Source organism: Muntiacus reevesi, chromosome 16, assembly GCF_963930625.1.
Source record: "Muntiacus reevesi chromosome 16, mMunRee1.1, whole genome shotgun sequence".
In the NCBI taxonomy this organism is placed as follows: Eukaryota; Metazoa; Chordata; class Mammalia; order Artiodactyla; family Cervidae; genus Muntiacus; species Muntiacus reevesi.
The window spans coordinates 41,936,059-41,953,661 of record NC_089264.1 but is presented as its reverse complement, the minus strand read 5'-3'; the positions used below and the strand labels follow the sequence as shown (position 1 = coordinate 41,953,661).

Below are 17,603 nucleotides of genomic sequence, written 5' to 3'. Positions count from 1 at the left end.
GCTCCCGGTAAGGCCTGGATCCGGAGCAGAGAGTGGGGGAGGGCGCGGCAGGAGTAGTCGCTTCCAAGGGCACTAGGTACTTCTCGGGCAGCGGGGTCTGTGAGAGGGCCTTGGCGGGAGGCTGAGTGCCCAGCAAGGGGAGAAGCGGAGGCCGAAAAGTGAGAGAAGCGCGTGGATTCTGGTGTAGGCGGGGGTGGGGGTGGTGGAAGTTGAGTGAGGCGTGCAGACGAGGAGTTACCGGGGGATGGGAAAGTAGAGGGTCACACGTGAGAAAAGAAACTGGAATATACCTTATGGGCAGCAGCTGGTGATTTGGGGCTACTGAGTTTATACTTTGGCGGGAGAGCGCGTGCCTCGGTCCATTCAAACACTTCAAAAGTAGATACTAGGCAAACTTCCGCTCTCTGCCCACGCTCCCGCCATCTCCTTTATTTCCTGCTTTGGCCGAAACAGTAGTTACAGGGTTATCCCTGGAATAGATAGTAGAAGATAGTCTCTCTCTCTTATTTATTTCCCTGTGAATTCTTGTTTTCTGTCCCTCTCCCCACGCTCATTCGTGGGTAGCTTTTGAAACAAGAAGACCCTTTTCAAAAGTGTCTAGTACTTAAAAAACGGCAAAATGTCGCCCTTGGGGAGATTGCTTGGGAGTTGAAATACACAGGTGTTTTCAGATTTCTTTCTCCTCAGCCTTTTCTTAAAGATGCAGAGGAATTTAACAGTTGATTTTCGCAATTGCATGAAAATAAGTTCTTGTCCAGTGTGTACTTTTTTCCTGACGGACAGAGATTTATTCGAGTAATTCAGGCAGAGACTTGAAAGTCTGGATACCTTCAATACTTTGCATAATTTTGCATTTTATTGTGTGTATACTTGTGCAGAATCGCTGTATTAAGTCTGTATAACTTTTTTGAATTTCTGTTCACTCCCTTTGAGTTGATTGAGGTGTCTGGGGAGTATAAGCCAGGATAGGGTGTACTTTTTGATATCTTTTCATGTATTGAATACAGAAAGTATAAGTGTAAAATTTTAATCTTGTGAATTTTTTAGTTTGCAGTGTTACATGTCAGCTTTGTCGTTTTTGGCAGTGGACCACCCCCCCCCCCCCCCCAACCTACACAGCAAAATTTTAGCTGCTTTGAGCGACAAGTCACAAACTCTTTAGACCTGGAAATGACTTGAAAGGAAGTATAATTGTTTACACTCAAGGGATGAGGAATGGAGACCCAGAGTTGTTTAGGCGGCTTGTGCAACCTTTCCGTTTACAGCCGAATTTAGAACCTTGATCTTTTGATTTTCATTTTGCCTAGTGCTTTTTCCAATACAGCACACAGACTATGATTAGTTCAGTGTCATTACAGCCTATTTTAATGACGTTTATATTGGGTTAGTAAAGTAGGGAACATTTGGTTCTTTGTTCCTGTGAAGCAAAAAGAAGTTGCTTGTCATCTGGGTAAGGTGCAACTTAGCATCTTAATATCTCTCACAGAGTTGAAATTGGAAAAAACACTCTAAGTGAATGAATTCATTTACTCATATTAGGATGTATGTGCACCATTCAGATGCTTGGGATTAGTGGTCCCATGGTAGGGACATGGATTTGCACCCCTTTTCTTGTAAATCTGGCATCTTCAGTAAAAATATGAACTTTGCAGGTCTTTGATGGTGAACTTATGATTCTATTGGGTGTTATAAATGACATCTACCTGTAGATGAAGGAGAGTTCATCTTTGAAATAAAGCTCAAGTTCTGAGATATTTTGGTGGGACATTTGTATAGTAATTACTTTGTCACCTGAATGTCATTTCTCATAGAACTTTCTCTAGCAGTGAGTTTACAGTGTTTATAAGTGCTTGGGATTCCCACCCCCACCCCATTTAGTAATTTTAAAAGTTACTTTTGTTGACTGTCATGCAGCCTTGCAGGTTTTTTTTAAAGCCCTACTAGTTAACAGGTATCTGAGAGAGTAGGCCTGCCAGTCGTGTGAACTCCACTGTCAGACATGGATGTCCCTTTTTCCCCATTCCTGAGATGTGAAAGTAATTTCAGTGAGAGATTATACTCAGATTCATGCTCCTAAACTATATTTGGCTTTGTTTACTCCTGCTATATTTTAGTTTTGGACTCAGGTAGAGACGTTGAAGGTTTCTGTTACATATAGACCTTCTTTTTCCCATTATTCACAACATTTTCTGTGTAAAATTATTAACCAAGAGACTACTTACTGTTGAAGTATGGAAAAAATGTTTGAAAATAGGGACTTTTTCATTTTGATATTTGTTTTTATTACTGCCTGGTAAGTTTTTTTTTATGTTAAAAATGTGAAGCAAATATAGCGATAAAATAATACATGTAGTTCCCAAAATATTTTAGGTACTATATGTGTGTGTGTATATATATATATATATATATTTTTTTTTTCACTGAAGTTCTGTGATGTCGGTGAGGTTAAGTAACTTGCCTCAAGGAACACAAGAAATGTCCGTTCATAAAAATGTAAAGTAAAAGGCAAAAAATCCTCAGATGCCTTCATCCCCTTCTGTTTAATCTCTTGATGGAAATTTGTTTCACTTTATCGCTGCATGTTTATTCACAGGTGTGAGCTTTAATATTCGATGGCGGTAGGGTCTGTGTCCTTTTTTATTTTATTGGGAGATGCTTGCTTCACAGTATTGTGCTGGTTTCTGTCATGCACCAACATGAGTCAGCCCCAGGTATGCCTGGGCCCCTCTCTCGGAACCTCCCTCCCGGCTCCCGCCCGTCCCACCACTCTGGGTTGTCACAGGGCACTGGGTTGACTTTGTGTCACAGCAAATACCTACTGGCTAGCTCTTTTACAGAGGGGACTGTATATGTTTTCATGCTACTCTCAACTAATCCCAACTTCTCCTTCCCACACTGTTATCCACAAGTCTGATTTCTATGTCTGCTTCTCCATTGCTGCCTTTTAATGTGTATTATTTAGGCTTTGTGTTTTGTTTTTTTTTTTTTGATTCACCCAGAAATGTGTCATAGGCTGTGGAATAGATATACATTATTCTTTTCATTGGCTGCATAGTATTCCTTTTTTGTAAAGGAGTATCATAATTTATTTAACCAATTTCCTGTTCACTGATTTTTTTGGGTAGTTTTCCAACCTTACAAGTAAAAAGTGTGATGAGCATCCTTATGTGTACTTACTAACACATCTTAAAAGTCCAGTGTATCCTTGGGAAGTGAGAATGCCAGATTAAGAGCAGTGCTTATTTAAAATACTTGGACAAACAGTTTCCATCTTTAGAGTGTTTGTTTCTCCATGTAGAATTTAACCTGGTATTTTAAATTAAAAAAATATGATAACCAATGTTATATTGGGCATTTATTATGTCCCAGGCACTATTTTAAGCACATTACATATATTAACTCATGTAATCCTTGCATTACCCCATGAGATTTTTATCGATGAGGAAAGAAAGAACTGCTTATATAGTTAGTTGAAGTGCTGAGGCTGAGGATCACGCTGAGATAGAACACTGAACCCTGTGCTCAGTCACTGTGTCCTGTCGTGTCTCTTCCTGTCATGTTGTGGCTAAGTGATTATACTGCACTGCTTTGATAATTGGTTTTTTAAGCATTAGATATCAATTAGTAAATCTTCTAAATAACAAACTCCTTTTTAGTAAAAGTACCTGTTTTAAAAAAGAAAATGTGCATATATACAATATCCTACATATACTTATGAAGCAGTGAGTTTGAGCCCTCCTTAACTTGCCCTATTATCTTCCCTGTCCTGTTGAAGGTAGAGAGTTAGAATCACAGGCAACATTTCAAGGTGATTGAATTTGTGTTCTTGTTTTAATGTAAGAGACTATTAATACTATTCGCTTTGCAGATTAGTGCACTGAGGCTTATACTTTTCCAGTGGATATGCAACTGTGATCTCGGTGCTCCTTTTACACTTATATCAGAATTAAACACCAGTATGTGGTCAGCAGTTAATCTTTGTGTCTTCAGAATGTATTTTATCCTTCCTCTGTTGTGGTTGTTTTTAGTAATGAAGTTTCTGGTGAAAAAGGCCCCTGAAAAACACGCTAGGCCTCCCTGTCCATCACCAACTCCCGGAGTTTACCCAAACTCATGTCCATTGAACCAGTGATGCCATCCAATCATCTCATCCTCTGTCGTCCCCTTCTCCTCCTGCCCTCAATCTTTCCCAGCATCAGGGTCTTATCAAATGAGTCAGCTCTTTGCATCAGGTGGCCAAAGTATTGGAGCTTCAGCATCAGTCCTTCCAATGAATATTCAAGATTGATTCCTTTAGGATGGACTGGTTGGATCTCCTTGCAGTCCAAGGGACTCTCAAGAGTCTTCAACACCACAGTTCAGAAGCATCAATTCTTCCGTGCTCAGGTTTCTTTATAGTCCAACTCTCACATCCATACATGATTACTGGAAAAACCATAGCGTTGACTAGATGGACCTTTGTTGACAAAGTAGTGTCTCTGCTTTTTAATATGCTGTCTAGGTTGGTCATAACTTTCCTTCCAAGGAGTAAGCGTCTTTTAATTTCATGGCTGCAATCACCATCTGCAGTGATTTCGGAGCCCCCCAAAATAAAGTCAGCCACTGTTTCCAGTGTTTCCCTGTCTTATTTGCCATGAAGTGATGGGACCAGATAGAAATAAATGGCTGTCTGAGGAGGCCTTACAAATAGCTGTGAAAAGAAGAGAAGCGAAAAGCAAAGGGAAAAAGGAAAGATATACTCATTTGAATGCAGACTTCCAAAGAAAGGATAGTTGGTGGTTTATTTCGAAGATAGGCCAGGAAGCTTAAGTTCTGAACTGGTGGGGCTTCATTTTGTTTGTTAGGTAGATTATCCTTTAGGTTCCTTTGATTTCTTTCTCTTTATGCCAGATGGGATGAGAAGTTTCAATTTTGGCTTGTATATCTTATAGTTCTGTAAAAGGTGAACACTGGGATGGGAGAAGGGAGAAATCACTTTTTATAGATATATGTATGAAAAGATTTTATGTGGAAAGTATGTGTGGGAATATTTGTGTACGTATAATAAGATTTTTCTCTCTAGGCAAGTTTCTGTAAAATAGAATTTCATTTTTGAAAGGACAAGAACAAATAAAATTGGTCAGCTTACCATTTTTTGTTACTGGGGAACCATCCTGGCTCATGCTGGGTTCAGCATTTTAGCTGTATTCTCCTAAGGGGAGTAACTGTTGCCCAGCTGATATGCTATTACAGAGAATGATTGGACTTCCCTTGTCTGCTGCCGATAATTGGGGCATCAGAAATTCATGACTTTTGTGTGTTGTGGATAAGGAACAGACATATTTAGCAGCTTGTTTCATGGTTCCATATTGCCTCACTGTTTCAGGTCTGAGCCCAAATACCTTGTACGTTTGTCTGCTGTAGAATTTGGTCTGAAGTAAACTAGATTAGTTCCCAAAAGTAGGAGATGGCAACCCACTCCAGTATTTTTGCCTGGAAAATTCCATGGACAGAGGAGCCTGGTGGGCTACAGTCCATGAAGTCTCAAAGATAGGGACACAACTGAGAACGAACACACACACACACACACACACACACACACACACACACACACACACACACACACACACACACGATGAGTAGAATGAATAAACATAGATAATTTAAAAATTCTTACTGTATTAGGGATCATCTCTAGTCAAAGAGTTGGACCCAAATTAGCGACTAAGACGCAACAGTTAGTAATTAAAAGTAGATAATAGAATTGACTAAATGATCTAAGATTAATATAGTGGTCATTTGTGTAATTTTAAATAACTTAATAGTAACCAATGATTTTTTTTTTTATGGGCTGCTTTTCACTTTATGGATGATTAACGTATACATAGATTTTACAGAGTACTTCCAATGTTTTACTATTGCTGTTAATGATAGGTGCAAGGGTAAAGAGTGAAAAGCAGAGTGAAAAGTTTTAGTTTTTCTTAGTAATATATGCTTTTTGAACAAAATTTGGAAACTATAACTTAAGATAGCAAATGTACTAGTTCTTTAACTCCATATTTGTGTGACTGTAATGTGAGGTGGAGTTATCTTTGAAGCAGAAGCAATAAAAGATTTATTTGTTGTTAAGTTTTGAATACACTTTCAGTGCAGAAATACATTTCTACATAACCTGAAGGAGAGTTTGGGAAGGACTGATGCCATTCTCTTTGCCTAATTTGTCCCTGCCTTTTCCCCACACTGCCTTTAGTCTTTAACTTCTAAAAAGGAAAGGATTTTACTTGCAAAACGAATTCTTGTGTTATTTTAGCTGATGGGTAAAGGTGGAGAGAGACTGTTCTTACCAGAATTTGAATCATCATTAGAGAAGGGAAAGATGGTTATGAATGAGGCATGGAGAATCCTTGATTAAAAGTTCTTTTTCATTGTTTCTAATACTTTGAGTTTTATATCAGTTTATTTGGTTGTTGGACATTTACTTTCTTGTGACTGTAATGCTGCTGTGGACATTTTGCATAGAATTTGGAACCTGAATTGTAAGATTTTTTTTTTCTATTTTTAGGAAGGATCGAGATCGTGACCGTGACCGTGAAGATCGGTCTAAAGATCGAGACCGAGAAAGAGATAGAGGAGATAGAGAGCGGGAAAGGGAAAAAGAAAAGGAGAAGGAATTGCGAGCTTCGACAAACGCTATGCTTATCAGTGCTGGATTGCCACCTTTAAAAGCTTCCCATTCAGCTCACTCAACCCACTCGGCACATTCAACACATTCGACACATTCTGCGCATTCAACACACACCGGACATGCAGGACACACATCACTTCCACAGTGCATTAATCCATTTACCAACTTGCCCCACACGCCTCGATACTATGATATTCTGAAGAAACGACTTCAGCTCCCTGTTTGGGAATACAAGGATAGGTTTACAGATATTCTGGTTAGACATCAGTCCTTTGTACTTGTTGGTGAGACTGGGTCTGGTAAAACAACACAGGTGAGTTACTGCATACTGTGGTGCGTACTTTTTAATGTTTGTGTTTACTAAATGTGAATTTGGTCCTGGCAGTTACTCTCATTGGCTGGGCTGTCAGAATATTTTGAGGCATAGCTGCTTTGTGTATTTAGCACTTTTTAGTGACTTAGAGGGTGGAGATTCTATGGAGAGCACCTATTTTCCTGAGTCTCTCTGGGAAAACAGCGGTACTGGTTTTGATTCCCACCCCCCTCCCAGTTTTATTATGTGAATTATGGCAGTGATACTCTCCTACCCACTTTGAATTTGGAGTGGTACATACTTGGGGGTGCCAAGGTGAAGAGATCTGAACCATTGGAGTGATTTTTGTTTTTGTCATTTTCATTTCTGTTTTTATAGTTGTTTTCAACTATGTGAATGATACCTATTCTTTTAAAAAAGTAGAAGAGCTAAGTAAAGTCTCTTTACTTATGACCTCCATCCAGTAGTGTCCCCGTCCTCCCCACCCCTGAACTAAACACATACTAGTGTTGTGTTAGTAACATACTTAGGATATTTCTCAAACATGGATGAGCCCTTATTTGCTAGGCCCATGTCATAGACATCTAGGCTGTTTCTGATGGTTGTTTTGCATGGGCTAGTGTATATTTAGGATAAATTTCCAGACATTGCTAGGTCAGAGGAGGATTAATTGTAATCTTGGTACATACAGCCAAATAGCCTTCCATAGGCAATAGGCAACATACCAGTTTACCCTTCCATAAGCATATATTAGAACAGTTGTGGGAAACCATTAGAGTGTACTACTGAACTTTTGCCAATCTGATAGGTGGAAAGTGGTATTTCAGTGTAGTTTTTAACTTGCATTCTCTTGAGAAGTGAGATAACTATTTTCAGATGCTTGATCCTGACCTATCGGAAAATTTCTTAGATTTTACAAAAGTAGAAGTCCTTGGCTATTGTAGAAAATTTGGAAAATTCAAGAAAATGTTGGAATGATTTTAATTATTATTCATCATGCTGAAATAATTACATTGTTTCCTACTGGCCTGTTTTTCCATGTTTATTTATCTATGATAGGTGTTCAGATTTGAGTGTACTGCATTTACAAGATAATCTTTTATTAAGGTTACATAATGATACAAATTATTAATTATTTCATGGAGACATTTTGAATACTACAATAGCAACCCAAAGTGGAAGTTTTTGTTACTTAAAAGACTGAGCTTTCGTAAATAGGATATTTCTTTTAAAGTGGAGGAAATGTAGTGTTGATGTTAGAAACCAAAACTGTTGGTTTATTTTTATCACCTTATGGAAATTTAAAGAATTAAATACATGGAAAGATATAACTCTGAACTTACTAGTTTCATGTTTTTAATAATTATTTCAGTGGTTTATGTAGTTTGTTTAATAGCACTTGTTTAATCAGCAGTTGGGTAAAGCCAGGCACTGTGTACTTTGTATTATCTCATTTTTTCAGCAGCCATGCAAGGAAGTTGTTAGTCACCATTTTACAGATGAACAAAATGAGATATAGATTTATGAGAGGTTTAGTAGGTTGCCCTAGACTACATAGTAGATATAGTTTGGTTCAATATTTAAAACTTTGTACCTTTGTTTCATAGCTCAAGTTATTTCATATTGCTCTTCTGGGGTCTTATATGGTTAACGTTTCAGAGATGAGCTTATTTAGAAGCAGTTAGTGGAGAAGAAGGTCAAATGAACTCAAAACAAGAGGTTTGTGATTATTTGGATTGGTATTTGGGATTTTTTTGTTTGTTTTTAATACTTAAGATACTTGGATACTTAAGGTTGCAGGGCATTTAGGGGATTTGAAGAGAACCCTTCAAATAATTAATTTCATGAAAATACTTTTTTTGGCATACTCCTACTAAATCTTGACTCAAAACTGTTAAGAATTGTCAGTCATTTTGAGTAATTTTTGTGTGTATGCCTATCAGAAAATGAAGTTCTCCAAACAAGATCTACCGTGGTTTAACTTTTGACAGAGATTCATACTGAATGCTTTGCAGATTGCAATTTGGTGTGCATATACTATAGCCAAATAAAAAAACTAAAGCTAATTCAGCCAGAGGGACAGCATGAGCAAGTGCATACATTTAGAGAGAAGAGAGAGCACATCCCCTGGCCAGAGTGTATAGCGTGTGTTTGGAGAGGGAGATGGGGCTGGGGAGACCAAGACTGTGGCTTCCTTGCTGTACATCAAGGGGCCAGCGGAACCTTTAAGTCGAAGGGAGATGACAAGGAATTTTACAAAATGTCCTGTCTAGTGAGAATGTTGATGACAGGCTTTGTAGGAAGTCATAAAAATTTGATTTTGTATAGGGTGGTAGAATGGAGAATAAAGGGCAGATTGATGATTTCTCTGTCAGTCCAGTGGTTAAGACCCCATGCTTCCACTGCAGGGAGCATTGGTTCAGTCCTGCTTAGGGAACTAAGACCTCCCATGCTGTGTAGCCAGAAAAAACAGACAGATTGGAGTTAAGATGTTACTATTGTTGAGTAGGAGACATGGAGGGATTTTTAAGTACTTGGAGAAAGGTGAGAAGTGGTTTTGGTTTTAAATTTATGTTGGATTCAGGATACCAAGAAATTAGCCATCCCTCAAGTGAAATGATAAGGTCAGGTGTAGGACTAGGGTTGGGATTGACATTTGATGTGTATCAGAAGAATAAATAAAATCACTCAGGATGATGTATAAAACAAGAAGACTGAGGGCTATGGATCAGTTTTTAGGTAGATGGTCACAAATGGAGGATGGGAAGAAGCTGAGGGAAGGGATAGCTTAGAACTGATATCTGGCTTGAGCAAGTCAGTAGCATATTTTATGATGTCCTTTCCTTCTTACTGCTACTCTTAGAAATATGGATAGGTATATTGATGGAGCCAGTCTCCAAATATTGTCTAGAAACCCTTTAAAAGTTCCTTAGATTTTTTTTCAAACAAAACTTAAAACAAAACAAATACTGTAGCACATTCAAAATAGAAGCAGAGTCTGTCTTCTCTTAAGCTAGACATTAGCAATAAGCAGATCTACAACAATGTACTCTCGCTAAATTTTGTTTTTTAGGATTTACTTTCTTCATAGAAACTGTTAACGCTAACATAGAATGGGTTTTTACTGTTAAGGAATTAATAAATATTTTAACAAGCTTTTAGTTTTAATTTCCAAACACAAGGAATGTATTAGTTGTTGGGCATCTTGGATTTTTAAAAGTATAAAGAGGTCCTGAGATCAAAAGTTCAAAAACTGATGAATTAGCCAGAGTTGTTCCTATCTTATTTTTAAAGTGGGAGTAAGCTATTTGTTTCACTAGAGTGAATTTAAAAATCTGTGAATGTTCTTGCCTTGAGAGTTCTGAATTAATTTTTAAGAACTTTAATTGACCAATGAGTGTTTACTTGAATTTCATTTTGTTTGATCGTATGAAGTACATTTTGCCTTTGTAGGCAGTTTGCTGGAATGAAGATACATATAAAACTTTTCTGGAAAGCCACATAAACTTTGATCTGTTGGTTTACAGGCCCAGAGATGCCCTTCTGTTTTAGTTTAGTATTTTTGATCATTTTAAGTCCTTTAAAGATATGCGTGTTTACATTCATGGAGAAGCAGCATAATCTCTCGTTTCCCTTGTCAGATACTTGTCAATGACAGCGGTTATCCCAAAATTGCAGAAAACCTGTCTACAAGGCAATAATAGTACAACAACCAGTGTTCTTCAAATATCACTGTACAAATTCTATACTAAAAAAACTCCCATGTTTCCTGTAGCACTAAAACCAGATAGACTTGAGGGCTTTGATGGAGACCCATTGTGTCTTTGTAGCAGTGGGTTCCAGTTTAGTGTAGTAAGCACTTAGATTTTTCCCATGGTTCTTTTTCAGGTAAATGGGTAGAGAAAGAACCATTAAATTAGAGGATCTCTGAGCTTCTGTTGATAATGAAACAGCCAGGAAATGCGCTGTCATCATGGCAGCAACCAGCTACTTAATACTTGTAGGTCTCCCCCCGCCCCTTCTGTGCCCTTCATTGCACTCCTTCAGGGAAGTGCTGTTGTTACTTCTCTAGGTTCTGTTGCGTTTGAGATTGACAGTTAACTTTTAAGATCTTCCTAAAATTAACCTTTAGGATGTTACCGTTGTATGTACTTCTGAGGAGAAAAGGATAGGAGTTAGATTCTCTTGACTTAGCTTTTTTTTTTTTAACATTTTGAATGCGTGCAGCATGTAGGATCTTAGTTCCCCAACCAGGAATAGAGCCTGTGCTCCCTGCATCGAAGAGTGGAGTCTTAACCTCTGTGCTGCCAGGGAAATCCCTAACATAACAAATTTGAATTGAATTGAAAGATACAGCTTTATAACTACAAATAGATATGATTTCTACTTTTGTGTGCGTTACTTTGTAACTTAAATTGTTTAAGAATTGTTAAAGGTTTCTTAGAATATTTTGGGGAACTAACATTTGTTATAAACTTAGAATTTTCCTAAGTTGACTTTTCTCCCCCATGTATAGAAAAACGCCTGGTGGCGGAACGTTGGCCCCAGCCAGCACATTCAGCTCACCGAGGTGTGGTTTCCATCAGAGCCGTGTTCTCTGGGGCCTTCCCCGCCTCGGAGAGCTCACGCTGTTCCGAGTTTGAGTCCTCAATAATTGTGGTGTGCCTGAATTGCATTTGGTCTTATATTATTAGAACGAGATCAAACACTTCATGTTAAACATGCTCGATGTGTAGGCAGAGTAGAGTTAATTCAAATGTGAAATTATTCGCCAGATTCCGCAGTGGTGTGTGGAGTACATGCGCTCGTTGCCAGGACCCAAGAGAGGCGTCGCCTGCACCCAGCCCCGGAGGGTGGCTGCCATGAGCGTGGCCCAGAGGGTCGCCGACGAGATGGACGTGATGCTGGGCCAGGAGGTCGGGTACTCCATTCGGTTTGAAGACTGCAGTAGTGCAAAAACCATTCTTAAGTAAGTACTGTCTTTAAAAATGGACACTCTTTCCCCTCTGCTCTTAGTTTTCTGCCACCAGATAGCAGACATTGCTCGTGGAGTCTCAGGTTATCCAGATCTAGAATAATCCAGATTAAACCTTCTTATGCTTACTGGATGACTTTTAATATGGATTCTTTTTTTTTTATTAGTAATATATATAGCTGTTCAGTAGACAGTGAAGTTCACAGGTCAGATTTTAGTTACTTGGTGCTTATATCTTAGGTGTAAGTGTATCATTTAAATATGACAGAAAGGTAGATGATATATCTTAGTAAAGGAAAAATATTTTTAGAAAGAAGGATGTGTGGGAAGGGATATGATTTATTTGGGGTAGAGGGCTTTTAATACTAATTACACAGGTGTTATCATGAATGTGTTTTGAACTAAAAGGAGCAATCTTTTGTAATATACTCTTATTAGAGTCTCCCCAAAAACCTCTTTGTTACACCGTATTGAGCTTCTTTCTAATATGATTGACAACCATATTGAGCTGCTTTCTCATACTTTTCACACTTGCATTCAGCATAAGTAGTGTGATGTTTGTTGCCTGATGGTAATTCTTTTGAAAATCTTTTGTTTATTCTGTGTGTATGTGTATGATAGTTCATTTTTTTTTTTTTTTAATGAGTTCTTTGTCTTGGTACAGTCTTCTCCCTGAGGTTGTTTTTAAAAGACAGTGGTGGGTGAGATGTTACACAGACAGTGATAGGAGTCTTTGATGGCAGAGGTACATACAGTGTTACAGGGGAAGCTATGTATTTTACAGAAAACTTCAAATGTATGTAAAAGTAGAATAATGCTGTAATGAACTCATATTTACTTGTCTTGCATCTTCAAAGTTGAAACTCATCTTGTTTCGTCCATATCTCAACCCATTTCTGTGTCCCCCAAAATACGAAGCAGATCCTAGGCATCATGTACTTTGATCTGTAAATACTTCAGTGCATCTGTTTCAAAAATAAGATTTCTCTAAATGTAACTGTGCTATCACAACTTAAAATTTTTTTCCATAACCAAAACCTTGTTACCTTTCAAATTCCATCTCAGTTTCTTCTAATTTCTTTGATTTATTGTTTTATTATGACTTCCAAATAATTGCTTTATTAATTAGCTTCAATTAATAGCAATTGAACTTAAGTGTTTACTTCAGTCAGCTTGTCTTTATGACTTTATGAGGTGTGTTTTTGACTTAAACCTTAATCTTTTTTGAATAGATCTTTAGTGACAGTCAAGGTGTTTATCAGTTGTAAATACAGTATAATTGACAAAAGCGTTACATAAAATCTGAACTTATTTTTTATTACTTTACGGTTAGATAATGTCAAGGAATTGAGGATAATAAAGTGCAGATTTTGCTCACCTTAAGAGAAACAATAACATGACATTTGATTTACTGTGCATTGAATTTTTCTTTTTTTTTTTTTTTTTTAAGTAAGCCATAGTTGAGCAGGGAGAGCAGAATTTAGGAATTGGGAGATGAGAAAGTTACATGCAATGTTAGGGCAAAATGTGTAAATGTCTATAGTAGAAAGTGGTAGGCTTTCAAAAGATGCATGCTTCTGAAAGATTTTGGTTCAGTTAATAGGAAATGAATGACAACAGATTTGAGAGCTCTATCTTTGGCATTGTGATGTCTTCTATGGAATGGTTTCTAGAGGCTTTATTTAAATTTAAAAAGAAACCTTAATTCTTATAGGGTAAGCTTATGGGAATTTCTCCTGGAATCTTAAAGAGCTAGAAGGTAACCTAGTATCGTCTTTAAGTGATAACACACCCTATTAGTATGGAGTAAGTGGTAGTTTTAACTAATGGAAGTGCTTTATTAAGTGCAATGTCTTATGAATCCCTAGATATATTTTGTGAAGTCATCTATCAACTCCTTTCTTGAGAACCCAGATGTTCAAAATAGCTAAAACTTAATGAGAATTAGTTACATAGTTAATTGGGTAGGAAGAGTGAATACATCAGACAACTATTTGAGCCCTCCATTAACTGTTCTCATGTGTAATATAAAATGCCTATGGATCTACTTTGTAGCCAGAAGAAGCCTTTAATTTTCACCACAGAAGGATGGTAGAGAGGACTAACTCATAAAGATTCTGTTTGAGGAGCCGAGAATTTAACCATGTCCTTCCTGGTGTATTGTGTGCACTACATAAATACTGGTTTACTAGTTAATTTGTTTGAGACTACTTTAGCTTCATCTTTATACAGCTAATGGTCCAAAGATAGTTTCTTCAGTGTTTGGGACACGTATGTGTCTACATTCTAGGTCTTAATATTGCTCTATTTAGAGGATTGGGTCTAGTATAAATTTGTGCACTCTGTGTTAGACTAGCCTTAAATTGCTATCCAGTCCCAGTAGGCAAGTTACTTTTCAAAACCACCACTGCTAACTGGTTTTATAATTTGTTGTGTGTTTGCCTGCTCCCGTCTTTTGTATGTATGTTCCTTTGGCCATCTTCGAATGGAAGTTATTGGTGGGGGGGGGTGGTGGTGGTTACCTCAATGAGGTAGTTAAAATATTTAATATTTACATTATTATTTTGGTAGCTAATTTCAGTATTATTTTAGGTGATATGCTTCCTTTTTGTTGTTTCCTCAAACTACAAAATTACTGAGAGATCGTAATACTGAGGGAACCTAGTAACTTTAACTTAGGCTAGTGATGCTTAGTTATTTATTCAGTTAGTTAATAACAGAGTACCTTCTGTGTGTTGGGCAGTGCTAGGTATAGTAGTAAAACTAAAACTGGCCCCGTCCACATAAAGCAAATACACAGTAAATATAAAATTTCAAATTGTGATTAGGCTCTGAAAGAATTTTGGAGTGTATTTGAAAGCATGATTTGAGAATTCACTTGAGGCTGGAAAAGAGAAGGCAGAATTTCGGTCAAGAACTGAAGTAAAAGTAATGGTTTGCCAGGAGTAGCAGTAGGGGTACAGACTTTTTAGGCACATGGAACATCATTTTTTAAAACCCTTTTTTTCTGAAGGAAAAAAAAAAGGCATACCTTTTGCTTGAAGCCAGTATAGTCTTCATGTTACCTCATGTTACTTACACTGATCTGTGTGAGTCAGCATTTCTAAGGCAGATCAGTTTTGAGATGGTTCAGGATTGGTTTACAGACAGTAAGGGTAATCAAAGATTGGTTTGATTCTTTTTCTTAACCTGATTGGAACATAAACCCATTGGGAAGGGAGTTTGTATACTTGTGCATGAATCTTTTTTTTTTTTTTTTTTTTTTAATATGACATGGAAGGGGCAGCAGAGGAGTGTGAAAATTAGTCACTACAGTGTAGACTATCAGTGAACATAATTGTGGAAAGGGTAGAGTTTTCACAGAAGGACATTTTCCCTGATTGCTTAAACTTGCCTTGGCGGAGAAGGTACAGTGATAGGTTGATTTGATGTATGTAATTTGCCTTTTATTTTGAATCGTTTGGTTTTGAGTATCAGTTTCATTTCAGTTTTGGAATTTGTCAGAAGGCTAAGAACTCAATCTGGGATAATGTGTATGAAGCAGAAAGTGTTGCAGCTCTTTCTTGGAGAATACATGATGTTAGCTCTGTAAGAGTAGATAAGCATCTTGAGATGTTTATCTTTTATATAACTTAAGGACAAGCTGCTGGAAAATCGAGAATAATTAAGATAGGACATAGTCTAAATCTAATTGAGTGATGAGGGAAATAAACAGCCTGGGTTTTAAGATGTGATAAACCCTTTGTAAAACCTGAGGGAGAGATGTTTTGAACAAACCAGCTAAAGAAGTACTATTTCAGAGAGCATGGTTCAGAAACTTGGGGAATTTTTTAATTTCCAAAAGGCAGTTGAGGTGAGAAGATGAAAGAGAATCTAAAAGTACATAACAAATATAAGAGCCTAGTATTAACAGAACCTCTAAGGTTGCTACTTGGGGAGGATTTACCAGCCATTGCCATAGCAGATTCTTTGGGACCTCAGGAAACAGTTCGAAGGACCAGCTGCATGACTACTTAGAGTTTCCAGAGTGGATTTCTAACAAGGCAGTCTTGTTCTAAAAATTTGAGAAAAGAATCCAAAGGAAATAGATTGTAGAGCACAGACTCTAGGATCATAGTGCCTAGTGTGTCCTGGTTCTGCCACTTAGTGGCTGTGATTTTGTCCACATTAGTTAACCTCCTTGAGCTTACTGCTTTTTCAGAAGATGGAGCTGATAATAACAGCTACATCTTAGGATTGTTCTCAGATCAAATATGTAATTTGTGTGTGTCCCTTAGAATGTTACCTGTAACACAGCAAGTGCTAAGTCAGCATTTCTTCTCTTGCTGCTGCTGATGGTGGTGGTAGATTTTCACTATGAGAAATTCTTGTATTTTAATTAACCAGCTAACCTAGTTAATTTAAAATGGACTTACAAAGCTAATTTAATAAAGTACTTTTTAATACAGTATTTGAACTACAATTTGGGGGGTTTAGCGTGAATTAAACATTGATGTTACTTGTCAATATGAAATGAATGAATGAATCTAAATATTCTTTTAGGGCTGAGAGTAAGATGTGGAAGCAAATCTGGTCTTTAGAGATTATTGATTATATAAACATCAATTATAAACTATCGAGCATCTGTTGTATGGTGGGCTTTGTTCTAATTCAAGTGTATCTCTGAATTAGGGAAAGGTAGTTTTACTGGATCTTCAGAAAGGAGTAGATGTAAAGAATAAATGTGGTTATTTACCACTTCAGCAGTTCCTGTTATAGAAACTAAAAAAATCACTGTTGTCACCGTAGAAAAAATTCTGTTGACTTTTAATTCATACAAAGCTAACTTGGTTTCCTGAAGGTCTGCATACAGTGTTACATTTGACCTTTGTGTAAACACAAAGTGTTTAAAGCACTAGCAAGGGATTGGTTGGAGAAGTCTCTCTTTGTTTATAGTGCCAACATCTTTTAAGAAAATACTCAGAACATGCATGTCCATCCTAGCTTTCTGTAAATTCTGTTATAAAGACAAGAGATCATTTCCTTCAGAAGGTATGGACATGTGAGGGATGAGCAGTGTGTTCTAAAAAAACGATGTAGTTTCCTCATGTGCTCAGTGGCTCAGTCGTGTCCAAATCTTTGCAACCCTGTGAACCGTAGCCTGCCAGGCTCCTCCGTCCGTGGGATTTTCCAGGCAAGGGTAGTAGAGTGGGTTGCCATATCGTCCTTATTTCTTGATAATTTCTTAAGTGTTTCTTTTGCTTGATTAGATCTCTAACTCTGAAACATACCAAATGTATTTTGGCTATTTGCCAAAATAAAGCTGTATGCTTAGGCTGCTGATCTTCAGCATCTAAGTTAATAACTGGCTGCTGCTAAGTCGCTTCAGTCATGTCTGACTGTGCGACCCCATAGACGGCAGCCCACGAGGCTCCCCCGTCCCTGGCTGTGTATTTTATAAATACGATGTGATGTTTTCTGTTTGACTTTTTCTAAGTATTAGAATTGCATTAAAACATTTTAGATTTCAAATTATTCAGAGTACTCTATGGTACCTTTCCTTGTGACTGTTTGCATCTAGTAGTAGTTTGTTCTCATTGTAGCCAATATAACGCTGTATGTAGTGCTGTGGTTATAGTTAGATCAGTGTTACTCATGCTGGGTAATGCTTT

General features: G+C 37.5%; 1 protein-coding gene across 1 annotated transcript in view; it reads left to right on the top strand.

Moving 5' to 3' along the window:
- DHX15 (DEAH-box helicase 15) overlaps positions 1–17,603 on the top strand; it is a 54,808-nt gene that overhangs the window by 578 nt on the left and 36,627 nt on the right. The window contains exons 2-3 of the mRNA XM_065907158.1: positions 6,542–6,977; positions 11,753–11,946. Of these exons, the coding sequence (XP_065763230.1) occupies positions 6,542–6,977; positions 11,753–11,946 (630 nt within the window). The remainder of the gene's footprint in view (positions 1–6,541; positions 6,978–11,752; positions 11,947–17,603) is intronic.